Here is a 15137-nt window from a genome sequence, read left to right as displayed (position 1 = left end):
CGGATCAAATTTGATACAATGTAAGATTATCACAATTAACATTAACTTGAAAAACTATAAAAATTTGTACAAAGCAAATACAGATAAACTTGATGCAAATCGAACAGTATTGATCAGGCATCATTCAGTCCAATACTAATCGAAACGCCCCCACTCTGGCACTCTTTTACTAGTCGGCTTCAATTAACTCTAACTGTAGGCTGTCGTCAGATATATGACATTAGACGTGTATCTCTAACATCACAGTTTTTTTGTGCCTATAATTAACTGTTAAATTTACCGCTCCTAATAAAACTGATAAATAATAATACACAACATCAAAACTGAAAAGTGAAGAGAAAATGTGGAATAAGCTAATAAACAAAGAGAAAATTATAAGATGGATGTTACTTTAACCGTGAAGGAAACTTCCTAGTAGCCCAGCCCAACAAGGACCCTGCCTAGTTACATCTTGACGCGCTTAAATTAATTCTGGCATTTAATATGGCAACCGAAGGTTTGCATTCGGCCCACACGGCCGCACATATTCCTACTTTCCTTCGTCTCTACTCCACCAATCGCTCTTTCGTCCCTTTCCCTTTCCCTTTCTCTTTCTCGCTCAGAGGAGAACTCAAAAACGACCATCGCACAAGGAAAAAAAAGGTTTGCTGATGTCAGGCGGTATTGCTCGTGGTCGACTCACAGAAGAACGCAAGTCTTGGCGCAAGAATCACCCCCATGTATTCTCCCCTCCCTTTAATTAGTATGCTGTTATGTATTTTTCTTGTTTTTAATTTAATCTGTTGTAGGGTTTTGTGGCGAGGCCTGAGACGTTGCCAGATGGATCGGTCAATCTCATGGTCTGGAACTGCCTCATACCTGGCAAACAAGCGGTAACTTCTATCCTCTGAGATTTATGTGTCCATCGGTTTGTTTTTTGTCAGAACTGATTGAGTTTATTACAGACAACTTTATTTTAGTACAATAATATCATATACGGATTTCAGAATTTTTTTAGTTATAAAGATTCTATAAAGTAAAGTGAAGTTCTTTTTCAGTTGAATCGATTTGCTGCATAAAGTAGTTGTATTTTAGAAGCCTTTCAATGTTTTTAGTCATACAATTTATCAAATTTATATCTGTTGATATCTTTGTGGAGTCTGAATAACATAATTATTTATTCTTATGAGTGATATCTTTACATATGGTGTTCCTGTTGTATATAGATCAAATTTTGCACCTGCATATTTTTAGTCTTAGATATTCTCTATTAGATGCAGTTCACATAAGATGTTACTAAACACAATCATATTTTTAGTCTTAGATATTCTCTACAGATGCATGGTAAATATAGACGCTGCCCTTTGCTTCGAATTGCTCTTTCAATAAAAAATTATTTTGCTTGAATTTGCTTTTATGGCTCAAACAAGTTTAATTGATTAGCCAAACCCCAAAATTACATGAAGTACACATTGACACACAACAATGCTATTTAAGTGTGCAATTTGTTTTCCTTTCAATTGTAAAAATTTGGGTTTATATTTTGCAGACTGATTGGGAAGGGGGTTTTTACCCATTAACTCTACATTTCTCCGAGGATTACCCGAGCAAGCCTCCAAAGTGCAAGTTCCCGCAAGGTTTCTTCCATCCAAATGTTTACCCTTCTGGCACTGTTTGCCTTTCCATCCTGAATGAAGATTACGTAAGTTCTGAACCATTCTTTCTGGTGGTTAAAAGAGCAAAGTGCAATGCTAATTCTGTGCGCCTGAGTCATATCAAAACTCTATTGTCTGAATTTTGTTGATCCAATTGTTAACTCTACCTAGTTTTTGAGATGAATTATAAATTTGGATACTGTGTACATATAGGAAGGCAGTGGGTTGGATCAGATTTGATTAGTTCGGTGTTTTTATTAATAATAAAATGGTTTAGGGGTTTGATGTGGCTCATTGACATATGAAGAAATCTGGTTTAGGCAGCATAGCAAAATTATCAAATTTTGTCTTGTAATACATATTGCACTAGTAATATGTTTTTTTTTTTTTAATCATAATAATATATATTTCAATGGGCTAACTTGGATTGAAGACATTTTCTATCTCAGCAAAAACATTTTTAATGAAGCATAAAAGAATCAGGTCCAAACAACCTACCAGCACTTTGAAATGATCCTGAGTGAAACCCAACCCATTTAACTCATACCGGCCTTGCTCAAGAAGGTTAGGCTGTTCCAATACGTAACCGCCATTTGTACTCGATCTATCCACATCAAAGTTATTTGAAAAACCTTTGAAATGAATATATCAGGGATGGAGACCCGCCATTACAGTGAAGCAAATCCTGGTGGGAATTCAAGACTTGCTTGATCAGCCCAATCCTAGTGATCCAGCCCAGACAGATGGGTATCAAAGCTACATGCAGGTTATTACTTTATTATAACAGTATTTTATTTCCCATCATATCATTGTTAGTAGGTAAGGGTGTCAACGGGTACAAACAGTTCGGGTGGAAGCATTTTCATACCCTTATACGTTAAATTAATGAAAAAAAACTTCCACTTTTAACCGTACCCTATAAGCTAATGAGAAAAAACTTAGCCATATGGGCCATACCTGTCTTATCGAATACAGTACGGTTTGGGTAAAAGGATAAAAGTGTGCCATTTAATAGATATAAATGGGTCATGGATAAAATTATATCATAATCTTGCATCATCCCCATATAAATATATATATATAGAGAGAGAGAGGCTAATATACAATCGATTGTTCCTAGTTTCCTGTGCAACCAAGTCGTTTTCCGATTTTTAAAGTCCAAATGATCGATCCAAACTGTTAGATGTGATCTCCATATTAAAATGTGCTAGGAGACTAAATTTTAAATTTTTTGGAATTTTTTTTACTATTTATTAAGCCACTTTGAAAATCGCTGATCCAACGGTAGCTTCTGATTTTACTGTTTGATTAAGCCACCGTTGGATCAGTGATTTTCAAAGTGGCTTAATAAATAGTAAAAAAATTCAAAAAAATGTAAAATTTGGTCTCCTAGCACATTTTAATATGGAGATCACATCTAACGGTTTGGATCGATCATTTGGACTTTAAAAATCAGAGAACGACTTGGTTGCATGGGAGGCTAGGAACAATCGATTGTTTATTAGCCTCTCTCTCTCTCTCTATATATATATATATAGTAAAACTAGGGTGTTCTTAAGCTCACCAAAGTGTTTGATGAGCTTAACTCCAAAATCCATCAAATCGATTTCAAATGATGAGAACCGTTGGAACCCGCCTATCTTGCGTGTGACGCGTCTACATGTGAAATTTTTAAACATTCGAATTAGTTTAGTATAAAGTCAATCGGTCAAAATTAGAAGGTTAATAAATTAATTTTAGTGCATTCATTTTTTGACCGCTTGACTTAATACTAAATTAATTCGAATGTTTAAAATTTTCACATGTAAACTCATCACTCGTAAGGTAGGCGGGTTTCAACAGTTCGGATTTGTCATTTGAAACAGATTTGATGGGTTTTGGAGTTAAGCTCATCAAACACTTTGGTGAGCTTAAGAACACCCTAGTTCTACTCATATATATAATTTTATAATTTTTATTTTTAATAATTATTGTATAGGGACTGATACAAAATAAGCCATACCCTTACCCTTTATGTTAACAAAAAAAAAAATTTGCCCTTAACCGTACTCATCTTTTAAAGTACGATATGTGTTGGGTAAACGGATGAAAGGGTACCATTGACTCCCCTATTAGTAGGTATGTATTGTTGGTGCTTTTCTTTTTCACTGGATGTTAAATTTGACAGGACCGAGTGGAGTATTGCAAGCGGGTGCGGCAGCAGGCCAAGCAGTATCCACCATCGCTCGCCTAGTGTTGTCTTTTATGATGATTTTAGGGGATAATGATTTAGTTGATCTGACATGGTGGTCAATTGTTAAACTGGGTGTTATGTATTTGCCAGTATTGTCTTAGTGACAGATTGCTGTGATTGCTGTGATTGCTATGGTTGCTGTGGTTGTGCTCAACTGGTTTTAACTTGATTTTCTTGTTGTGTTTTGTTGTTCTGAAGAAATTTGAATTGCTTGATTTCACGATTTGTGAATCTCAATTGATATCTTCGCAAGTACATGGTGTTATTTAGACTGTTCTAGTTTGAGACTTTTAAATTTACATTTCATTGTTGTATTCTTCTCTTGTGGCCTTTTAGTTTGTTTAGGTATTAGTTAATATAAATTTTCTGATAGCAGTGGCAGTGTTATACTGCTGGGTTTTTTCGGTCCTATGATACAGTGCTTTTTATGTATTTTTCTGACTTTTTAAATTTTCTGTTATGTCCGGATTCTGGGTTTAATATAAAAAATGGTTAAAAGAAAAGATCTACAACTATTTTTTGTTTTTTGCAATTTGAAATATGGTTGGTATCATACTGGTTTTCTGTTCAATCATCTCAATTAACAGTAACTCAGGCGTACATGACCCGTGAAATGTGGGGACCCGCTCGTCAACCTCTCAAGGATCTAACAATCATTGAGTGGTGTGGGGCCCAGTAGGCTTTGTTCAATGGACACCCAATTTAAAACCATGCAGAAAGTACCCCGGGCCTAGGCCTGGTGCTTCCACCATAAATTGAAACCTGTATTGGTTTCTTTACGACAGGAGTTCAGGGAACAAACAGATATATAATTCTGTCCCTTAAATGCCTTAAAGGATTTTATGTGGTCAAGACTCAAGATACACTCCTGCATACATTTTGTGTAGACCACAATATTTGATTCGGTTTTTTTTTGTGGAATCGAGAAAGCAAAAATAGTCATTCATTTTGCTATATTAGTTTTATTTAATAAATTTTAAAAAATAAAAAATTGTGGATCCGTGGTCTTGATGGTTCTTGTAGGAAGGTGGGTTTTGAATGGTACTAATATTCCATTTCATGCTTCTTTCTTGGATGGTTGCGTTTTGTTCAGTCCTCCTCCTATGACAGGAACTGAGGAATGACCCTTCCCAGTTCCCAGTTCCCAGTTCCCACTTGTGAATTTTCGTTTCTTCTCAGGTACAAAACATTGTTGCAAACTAGGTGATTCATTCAAAATAAAGTTGCTAAAGCAGCTCTATTTTTTGTATGGTTGGACTTGGGAGGCAGTTAAAACTGTTGGCTCCTCTTTTATGTTTGCAAAATGAAGATAGCTCGCTTGATTGAATGCGTATCTTCTTCTTAGTTATGTGACTATGTGTAAGGTAAGGTAAGACCCACTACTTTACTACCTATTTGGAATAGCGCAGGGCTAGTATTATTTGTGCTTTGAGATTCGTGCAAAGTTAAAAGAACAGTCTGAATCTACTAATTCTAAAAGATTCCCTTTTACGATACTCGCTACTGATTAAATTGGATTACGGTTTAGACAATAATTTCATTTAACTTGATAATGTGTCATGTTTAGACTATTTTTGGTGCCTTTATTCCATTTTATTATTTCGACAAAAAGAAAGGGATCGACTTTCAGTTTAAATAAAACAAAACAAAAAACATGAGAATAATTTTTGCACGTCTTTTGGAATTTTGATTGTTTATTATTTAGTTTCCATTAATTCATCACAATCCGTGCTGCTAAATTTGAATCATTTTCCAAATGTAGCTAACGTTGCATCATACCATTAAATGGCTGTACATAACAATTGTACCGTAATAAGTTTGTTTCCCGCGTGAAGGAATAAAGAGTAATAAAACCTCTCACTGGAGAGGGGAAAATGACATGTTAGGTATGAAAATAACATTAAAATATAAGTTCAAAAAAGTGCTTATTAAATATAAAAAAAAACATTTATGTATGATTGAATCGAAAACTATAATAATTAATGATGGAGATTCATTACCAACGGATTAGTTTGCTAAAAATAACTTATAATTATAAAATCCCCCAAAGTAAAGAAAAATGTAATATACACCTTAAAACGCATCATATACATAAAATAATAAAAATGAATACAAATTTCACTATTATATGTAGAGCGCACATCGGCTCTAGAGGTGTCATATTTTGGAATCTTTAGATCTAACACCTAATCTAAGTGATTTTACACGTGATGGCGCCGTATGCCATTACGCAATTAATGTCGTAATTGATTTTGCACAAGCAGTCCAGCTCCAGCTCCTGCATAATGATAACGCCATCCAGGCTGGGGCTGCTACGAATCAGTCTAAACAAATAAATTTCCAGACTTCCAGCAAGCACTCAAGATTAGCTAGTCACAAGTCAAACCAAGAAGGTGAACCGTTAAATTCAAGCACCATTCATTTTTCTTTTTTTAGAAGATTAAAAAAAAAAAATCAATTTAGAAAGAAACATGTCAGTGATATTTTTTTCTCTAAAATAATAATAATCGAATTATTGAGTCGGTCTAAATCAGTGTTTTAAAATGCGGTTTTGTTCATGCATGCGGAAGGCCACTGCATACCGCATATGCGGTATGCGGACGCATATGCGGATTTTCATGCGGATTTATATATGCGGATCAATTTTAAAATAAAAATTCACGTATATATATATATGGCAAAGGCTTCTATGGACATAAGGATCTATTTGTAAAATGAACATATTTTTATTTTCAAAATTCAAACAGTCGATCCGAACCGTTCATCTTATTCTCCATATTAATATGTGCTTGGAGACCAAATTTTACATTTTTCTGATTTTTTTTACTATTTATTAAGATGGGTACAAAAAATATCAAATTCAGACCATTGAATCCGCATGGAAATCCGCATGGAAATCCGCATGGAAAACCGCATGGCCGCATGGAAAATTCCGCATGACCGCATATTCGGACCGCATATGCGGCCGCATGGTCAAAACCGCATGGAAAACCGCATGGGCATTCTGAGCACGGCTGCCGACCGCATACTCATATGCGGCCCATGCGGCCGCATTTTAAAACACTGGTCTAAATTGAAGGTGACCGAAACAGTAGTTTTGTCATATTTTAGATTTTTGACCATTTAAGACGTCATTATAACATGAGAAGAGTTTTACTTATAACTAGGGGTGTAAACGGGTCCGATATTATACGATCGTATTCGTATTCGTATCCGAAAATTAGATACGGATATACGATATTCGAATATTTATGTGGATACGGATACGGATATGGTTTTAAATTTTAATTATCCATATCCAAATAGTAGATATATACCATATAGTTTATTATAAATTATTAAAATATTTATGTATATATCTACGGATATCCAATAATCGATCCGTATCCGTACATATCCGTTTAATATCCAATCCGTATCCAAAAATTAAAAACGGATATGGATATGGTTTTACCACTATCTAATCCGTATCCAATCCGTTTGCACCCCTACTTATAACAATGTTGTAAGTTACAACATCTTACAACAAATTCTATTTTGTGATTTTCAAAGTCCAAACAGTCGATTCGAACCGTTCAACATGATATCTATATTAAAATGTGTTTAGAGATCAAAGTTTACATTTTTATTTTTATTTTTTACTATTTATTAAGCATTTTAAAAAACCACTGCTTTTTAGTAGTCCATAATTGTCTAAAAATAACTATTTTGTAAAATACTTAATAAATAGTAAAAAAAAAATCAGAAAAAATGTAAAATTTGATATCCAAACCCATTTTAATATAGAGATTATGTTGAACGGTTTGAATCGACTGTTTGAACTTTGAAAATCACAAAACCAAATTATTGTAAGATGTTATAATATACAAATATTAGAAGTGAATCCCTCGTCTTATAATATTACCATTGTATTTTTTTTTCTTGATCCATCAACCTATATCGCCAGTAGAAATGAAACAAAACCAACAAAACAGAGTCAGGCAGAAACCTCAGTAGCCAATAATTTAGTGACGTGCTTCTCTATAACTGACTTAATTTAACAACAATTCAAATAGGCCGGGTTAATCCACGCAAATACATATCAAATTATGCATGCATATTTAATCAACGATAGCACGTCGTTCTATGTTCACACAGTTGTAATCACTCCTCTCAAGCGATTACTAACTTTCACAATACACGTGTAATCTCCGCTCACAATTGATTCCTACATTCTTATAACACAATTACAACCAGGGGCGGAACCAAGGCCTGGACTCTGCCCCCCCCCCCCCCCCCCCCCGACCTAGAAAAATATACAGAGCCCCATTGGCATTTTTCTATTTATTCTGTTGTATTGCCCCCTTGGCACCCCCGACTCCGTCTCTCTCCGCGCCCAGGGGCGGAGCTACAGGCTACCCCTGTCGAAGCGCAGTCTAATTTCGTGAGTTATGTAAGATTTGGAACGTTCATTTGTGTTGGCTACTTGGCTGTGAGTTTTTATTTTATGGTGTGTTGTTTTGAAAATAGAACGAAAAGAGATGTGGGGGAGAAATGTATGACATGATGGGACCACAACAAAAAAAATAGTAAAAAATATGTAATTCAATTGAATGAGCCGAATTTGCTAAGATCTCATATTTGTTTGTTGAAGCTTGCAATTGATAATTGGGCCTTTTCTTATTTACTATTTAATTTACGTTTTCATTTTAAATTTTAGCCATAGTTTGACTACTGTATTTTTTGTTTCAATTAAAATTTGAATTTGCTTTTTAATTTATTTAATTTAAACAGTTTATAATGCAAGAGCTTTTTATTATTTTTTTAATGATTGTAATTACTATATTAGTATATTTTATTAGTAAAATATTTCATCCTAATTTAAAAAATAAAATTTTGAATGTTAATATTATACTTAAAGCAGGTTAATATACTTATTTACACTACTGTAAGAGCTCAGTATTGTGTACATTATTGATTTCACCAAGTTTAGATTTACACCGAGTTTACGGCAACACTTTGTTCAATTAAAAAATTACCATAGCTTCAATCAAAAATTTAATAAATAAATTAATAATATTTTTCTGCCTACCCCTGATAAAAATCCTGGCTACGCCACTGTTCCCGCCGTGAGTTTTCTGGTTAGGCCCCCCTACCGATCATTCCTAGTTCTGCCACTGATTACAACACATCACAAATCAAATCCAACCTCAAACCCACCATCTCATTAAATATTATGCAATACCAATATTCAAATTAACCATACAAAATGAAAATACAGATTATAAAGAAATCTAATTACCTAATAACAGAATATTCGAAACTTCAAATTAAATTGCAACAACAACTCAAATTTACTGCGATGTATAATGAAACATTGAATCAAAAGGGTGCATGAATCGGAGAAGTTTATTTATCTGGAGATGTATATTAAGATTATTATTAAATAGAAAAATTGTTATCGGATAAATATTGAGAATGAAACAGACATACAGAGGTTTCTGGCGCCTCTACTTTTCCATATTTTTTAAAAATTTATTATTTTAAATGAAAATAATTACGGGGCTAATACCGTGATTTATGGAATCCAATGAAATAGAATTAAATGGAGAGTTCAATTTACAATTAAAGAAAAATATTTGTATATAGTGTATTCAATATTAAAATATATTTTTTAGCATAACTAATAATGATTTAAGTTTTCGGAATATTACAAGTTTGATCCATCCATCCATTACGAAAATAAATCTACTGCAATTCATAATCAAGTGAACAGTATTTTGAAATCTCTGCAACCTCGAATCTAGCCGTCAAATTTTCTTCGAGAACACATCTCAAAACAGCTAGTTTTTCTGCGCACGCATCTTAAAATAGTTCAATGACTAGATTCGGATTGCAGAGATTTCATAATCATTGTTCACTAGTCTCGAATTACAGCAGATTCGAACTCATCAATTACAGATTAGGTTACCTTTTTTTTTTACATTCTATGGTGCTAGTGGTGTGCAAGTGTGAGTATGTGACTAAAGGGTGACGAAATTATTGATTCGATCTACATTATTCTGAATTAATTAATAATTCGGTCATTACAATTTTGAAGATAAAAAACATCATTCTATTTTCCAACAAATTTTTTTTTTTAATTTCCAAAAAAATTTGAGCAGCACTCGCTGTTAGTCCATTACCTACGAATTTGTATCATCTACATTAACTCAAAAAAAAAAAAATTGAGTTAATGCATTTGAACTGTCTAATCCGCTTAAAATCCGTACAAATTAGATCCACTATAATATTAAATGACTCATGAATTATAAACTGTGGTCGAATTAACTCCGTTTAAAATCAGACGGAATGCGTTAACTCAAAAAATGCTCTTTTGAGTTAATGCAGACGATGCATACTCTGTTACCTACTTACCTAACCAACTAGATTGAGAAAAAAGTATTATCCTAACTTTACGGTTTGAGATTAACTTTCAGCTGCTTTGAGATTCGGACTAGTATAGGGGGCAGTATTATTGGGCTTTGAGACTCGTGCCAAGTTAAAAATAAAAATAACGGTCCAGATTTATTAATGGTAAAATATTTTCTATGACAGTACCGGGAAGGATCTGAATTCCTTCCCGGTACAATGTCCACTTTGTGGCCAACTGGCCATCATTTTTAAAGTTATAGTTTGCAAAAAAGTATTTTTCCAACTTTTTTTATTTTTACCATCATTTTTTAATTTGACGATTCTCAAATATTTATTCTGATTTTTTAAAAACGAAATGAATCTAATACTCTTAGTTATTTGTTTTATAATTTATGATTATTTATTTGTATAAACTTTATAATTTATTAGAAATATAAGCACCCTGAATAAATAGTCATAATTGGTTTACTATTTTCATTTTAAATGCTTCGTTTTATTTTGTAGAAAATAAGATAGTTTCATAAATAATTTAAATGAATAGAATTATTATTATTTTGCGACGTGCGCATATATAGGCAAAAAGAATCTTAATTCATACATGGAAAATAGCAAACAACATGAGTAAGAAATTATTATTAACTTAAACTGATACTAAAAGTGCAAAGCATTATAATTCATAAAATAAAAATATTTAAACAAGAATAAATTTATCAATATTGGTTGATAATTTCGTACTTAAATTAAGTACCTAGAGGGTCACTAATTGCATATATAGTCTGGATGAGGTGATTGTCAAAACTAAAAGTTCATATGCTTGATGATAAATTGCAAAACATTATAATTCATAAAAAGTACATTTAAACAAGAATAAATTAATTTGTCAAAATCCATTTTATAATTAATGGGGACGGTCACAGTTGCCTTAATTCTTTTGTATGTCTTAATCCATAATCGTAAGTACTTCAATTGTAGTGTGATTTGTATGAATGGCCGCTCAACTTAATGAATATCAATGTATTATTGATCAATTATATATACAAATAATAACTTTTCAAAAGCTATATATATAATATATATAATAGTTAGCGAACACTAGCTAGCTACATGCAAACTGAGAGAAAGCAAGTTAATTACGGCCATTTTTATTAATAACCCACAAAAAAAAGTTTTTTACAAAAATAACCTCAAAATCTAATTTTTTTCAAATATAACCAAACCGCCAGGGTTGCTGGCGGTCCACTTCTATAGCGGACCGCCACTATTCCTGGCGGTCCACTTTTTTTTTTTTTTTTTTTTTTTTTTTTTTTTTTTTTAGAGATCTGATTTTTTTTCTTAATATTTTCATTTGTGAAATTTTAGTTTTTTTTTGTTTAGGGTATTTGTCAAAAAATTAAGGACTTGGCATTTATTAAAATTTTAAATTTCAAGTTCTGACAGCTTGGGCGGTCCACTAGGGACCAGACCGCCAGTATCCCTGGCGGTCCGCTAGCTGTCTTATAAGCACGTTTTCTCTCTCTCTCCATCACACAGTCTCATTTGTTAAACCACAGAGAAGAAAGAGAGAACGATTTTGGCGATTTTGAAGCGATTTTAGGCGATTTAGAGGCGATTGCTACAGGTATTTTATTTTTTATTTAATTATTTTCTGTTTAATTTTTAATTAATAATTATTATACCCGCAGTATGTAAATACTATAAATTAGTCTTTAATTAATATTATAATTAACTTTTAAATTGCAAAAAATAATGAATCTATTATACTGTAATTCTTATGAATTTTTTTTTTAAATGTAGTTTGTTAAGGAAAAAATGCTGGTTGCACTGTACGTGGGCGGTAAGCTAACTAAGGGTGTAGAGGGCGTGTATTACTCGAAAGATGCCTCATTCGGCTTGCAGGTTAATGAAAGAACCACATTTATTGAACTTAAGCAACTAGTATACGAAAAGACTGGTGTAAACCCCAACCGGTATGACTTAGAATTGGCTACCCGAATTGACACACAACGGGCTGGGGCGGGTAAACCTTACTTTGTGAGTTTTCCTATAACAGATGAGGAGTTGTGGAAGGCTGTGTACCAACAATTTGAGTCTAGGGGGGTCGCGATGATAGACTTATATTCCAGGAGGGTTCCCCAGGCCGGGGCTAGACCTTTTAGTGCGGCTGGGGCTGGACCTTCTAGGGCTCCCCCTGTTGGACCTTCAGGTTATGACAATTCGGCTTATGACAGCCAGGGGTACCACCACTCCCCTCATGACAGCCAGGGGTACCACCACTCCCCTCATGACAACCAGGGGTACCACAGTCCCTGTTATGACAACCCGGGGTACCAAAACTCCTGTGAGTTTACTGAAGTTGTACCACCACCACCACCACCCAGACAGGCACCCATAATCCCTACATTTCCAGCTATACCAGAGTCAGTACCGATACAGTTATCCGTTAATCGAAATGATACTAATATTGATGTTGATGCTATTGATGCCATACCGGAAAGAGAAATGGAAACTGGAGATGAATACCAAGGAATTTGGGAATCTGATGACTTATCAGATGGTGATGCAAATGTACCAGGTTTGTCCAGGGAAGAAAAATTCCCAATCAGGGGTCGGGGGAATAGGCATCCTGTCGCCACATTCAACGATACCACAGCTTTTGAAGAGGCTGACATTAGTTTCTTTGGTCCTCGTGTTGTATACAATCGTGAACTTGCCCCAGGGCAAGTCTATACCAACATAGATGAACTTGTAAAGAAAATTCACGAGACTCACGTTCACGGCAACTGGGAATGTATATTAGAAAAAAGGGAATCAAAAAGATTGGTTGTGATATGCAAAAATGCCCCTTGTTGCGAGTTTCGCCTTTATGCAACCCCTGCGGGTTCGGGGGAAGCATGGATAATTAAAAAGTGTGAACCACCTCATACATGCAAGTCTGCGTCCACAAGGACAGACCATTCAAACCTGACAGCATCACTAATTGCCGATGCAATTGAGGCAGACATTAAGTTGGATCCATCGATGAGCATCAAGGCGGTGGCTATGGCCGTCAGACACAAATACATACATGTAATCCCAAAATATAACAGGTTGTGGAGAGGTCGTGAACTTGCGATTTGCAGAGTATTCGGTAGTTGGAAGGATTCATACAACTATCTGACACCATTGCTCCAGGCTATGGCAAGTACAAATCCTGGCACCGTATTTCAGCGGTGGCATGGCCCCATTTATGACAAGAATGGAGTACTAATAGAGGGAGTTCAACAATTCAAGGGCATAGCATGGGCTTTTGGTCCTTGTATCCAAGCTGTGCCATTCATCAGACCCGTTATCAGCATTGATGCATGCTTCATGTCTGGCCGTTACGAGGGGAGGCTACTGATAGCATGTGCATATGATGCTGAGAACCAGTTGTTGCCTTTGGCGTTTGCAATTGTTCGGAAAGAGGATGGTGAGAACTGGGGATTCTTTATGCAGTTTTTAAGAAGACGGGTGGTTGGGCCAACAAAGTTTTTCTCTGTAATATCAGACCAGCACAAAGGAATAAAATATGTTTTTGATCGTGAAGAATACGGTTGGTCAACACATACTGGCGAGTGTGTGCACAGGTTGTGTATGCAACACGTTGCGGAGAACCTTAGCAAGGCAACCGGAAACGATAGCTGGGTCCTAGAAACATTCAGACGTAATTGCAAAAAGAAGAAGCCGAGAAGGGTGGAAGAGATGAGTAGAGAATTTGCAAAGGTATGTGTTTGTTGATTGTTTACATGTCTTATTGTACTTTGTTAACATATTTTTATTTTAATTGTTTACTTATATTATTTTATTTCCTTATTTATATGTAGTATATGCCGAAAGCAAATCTCTACTTAATGAAGGTGGGCAAAAATAACCCCAGAGATGTCGAAGAGCCACCAGCATACGAGAAAATATTTCAAGCACGTGATGGAGGTTACCGTTGGGGAATTATGACCACCAACGGTTCTGAATCGCTGAATGCAGTCTTCAAGGAGAGCCGGACGTTGCCTGTGGCTGCAGTTGTAGAAGACACTTTCTACAAGTTAAATACCTGGTTTCAGGAACGGCGTGCTAAGGCCGCAGAATTAATAAGGATGAACCAGTCATTTTCAATAAGGGTGGAGGAGAAACTAAGAAAACACAGGAACAAAGGTGCAACTATGACCGTGATCCCGATGGGTAATGATGGTACAGAATTCGAAGTGCACAATCCAAATGAGTACGTTCCTTCCAGCCGTAGAGCAGATGGCACTATGGAGTTTGTGAAGAGGGCTTTCAAGTACGTAGTGCAATTCCGAGAGGCAAGAGAGGTGACATGTACATGCCAAGGACCCCAACTAACTGGAATTCCTTGTAGTCACGTGATGGCGGTATGCCGAGTGAGAAACTTCTGCGAGGATCACTATGTCGCTGACATGTATCGTACCGATTACCTTGCTTCTACTTGGGGTGGATCTTTCCATTCTTATCCTAACCAGCATGAGTGGCCTGCGTATGTCGGTGATAGAATACTCCCTTCAGAAGGATGGATAAGGAAGGGGAGGAGGAGACACAAACGTGCTATAATGACCATGGACGAGATGGGTGGTAGGAGGCCATCGGGAAATCAGGCTCGCCGTTCCGTTTCTGACAGGCGCAGGGCAGGTATGTAGCATTTTTCGGAATTAATTTATGATTTTATTATATTAATAACTGAATTCTGTTGTTATGTTCAGATGCCATAAACGAACACAATGAAAGAGAAAATGCGAGAGTTGTTGCTGAAGCAACTGGTAGAACACAACCACCTCTTGCGACCCAATCATCTAGTAGCCAAGGGTCTACAAGTACTGCTGCTCCTGCAGCTGACACCAGAAAATCTT

At 35.3% G+C, this 15137-nt stretch overlaps 1 protein-coding gene across 1 annotated transcript; it reads left to right on the top strand.

Annotated features, from left to right (window-relative positions):
• The first annotated feature begins 507 nt into the window (after positions 1-507).
• Positions 508-4122, top strand: LOC144557724 (SUMO-conjugating enzyme SCE1-like). Its single transcript, XM_078306292.1, has 5 exons — positions 508-719; positions 789-872; positions 1529-1681; positions 2287-2400; positions 3802-4122. Exons 1-5 carry the CDS (start codon positions 651-653, stop codon positions 3865-3867), a joined length of 486 nt encoding a protein of 161 aa, XP_078162418.1. The 5' UTR covers positions 508-650; the 3' UTR covers positions 3868-4122.
• The last annotated feature ends 11015 nt before the right edge of the window (positions 4123-15137 follow it).

Source organism: Carex rostrata, chromosome 8 (genome assembly GCF_964058835.1).
Source record: "Carex rostrata chromosome 8, lpCarRost1.2, whole genome shotgun sequence".
NCBI lineage: Eukaryota > Viridiplantae > Streptophyta > Magnoliopsida > Poales > Cyperaceae > Carex > Carex rostrata.
The sequence above is the reverse complement of the archived record's forward strand: the minus strand, read 5'-3'. Positions and strand labels throughout refer to the sequence as shown.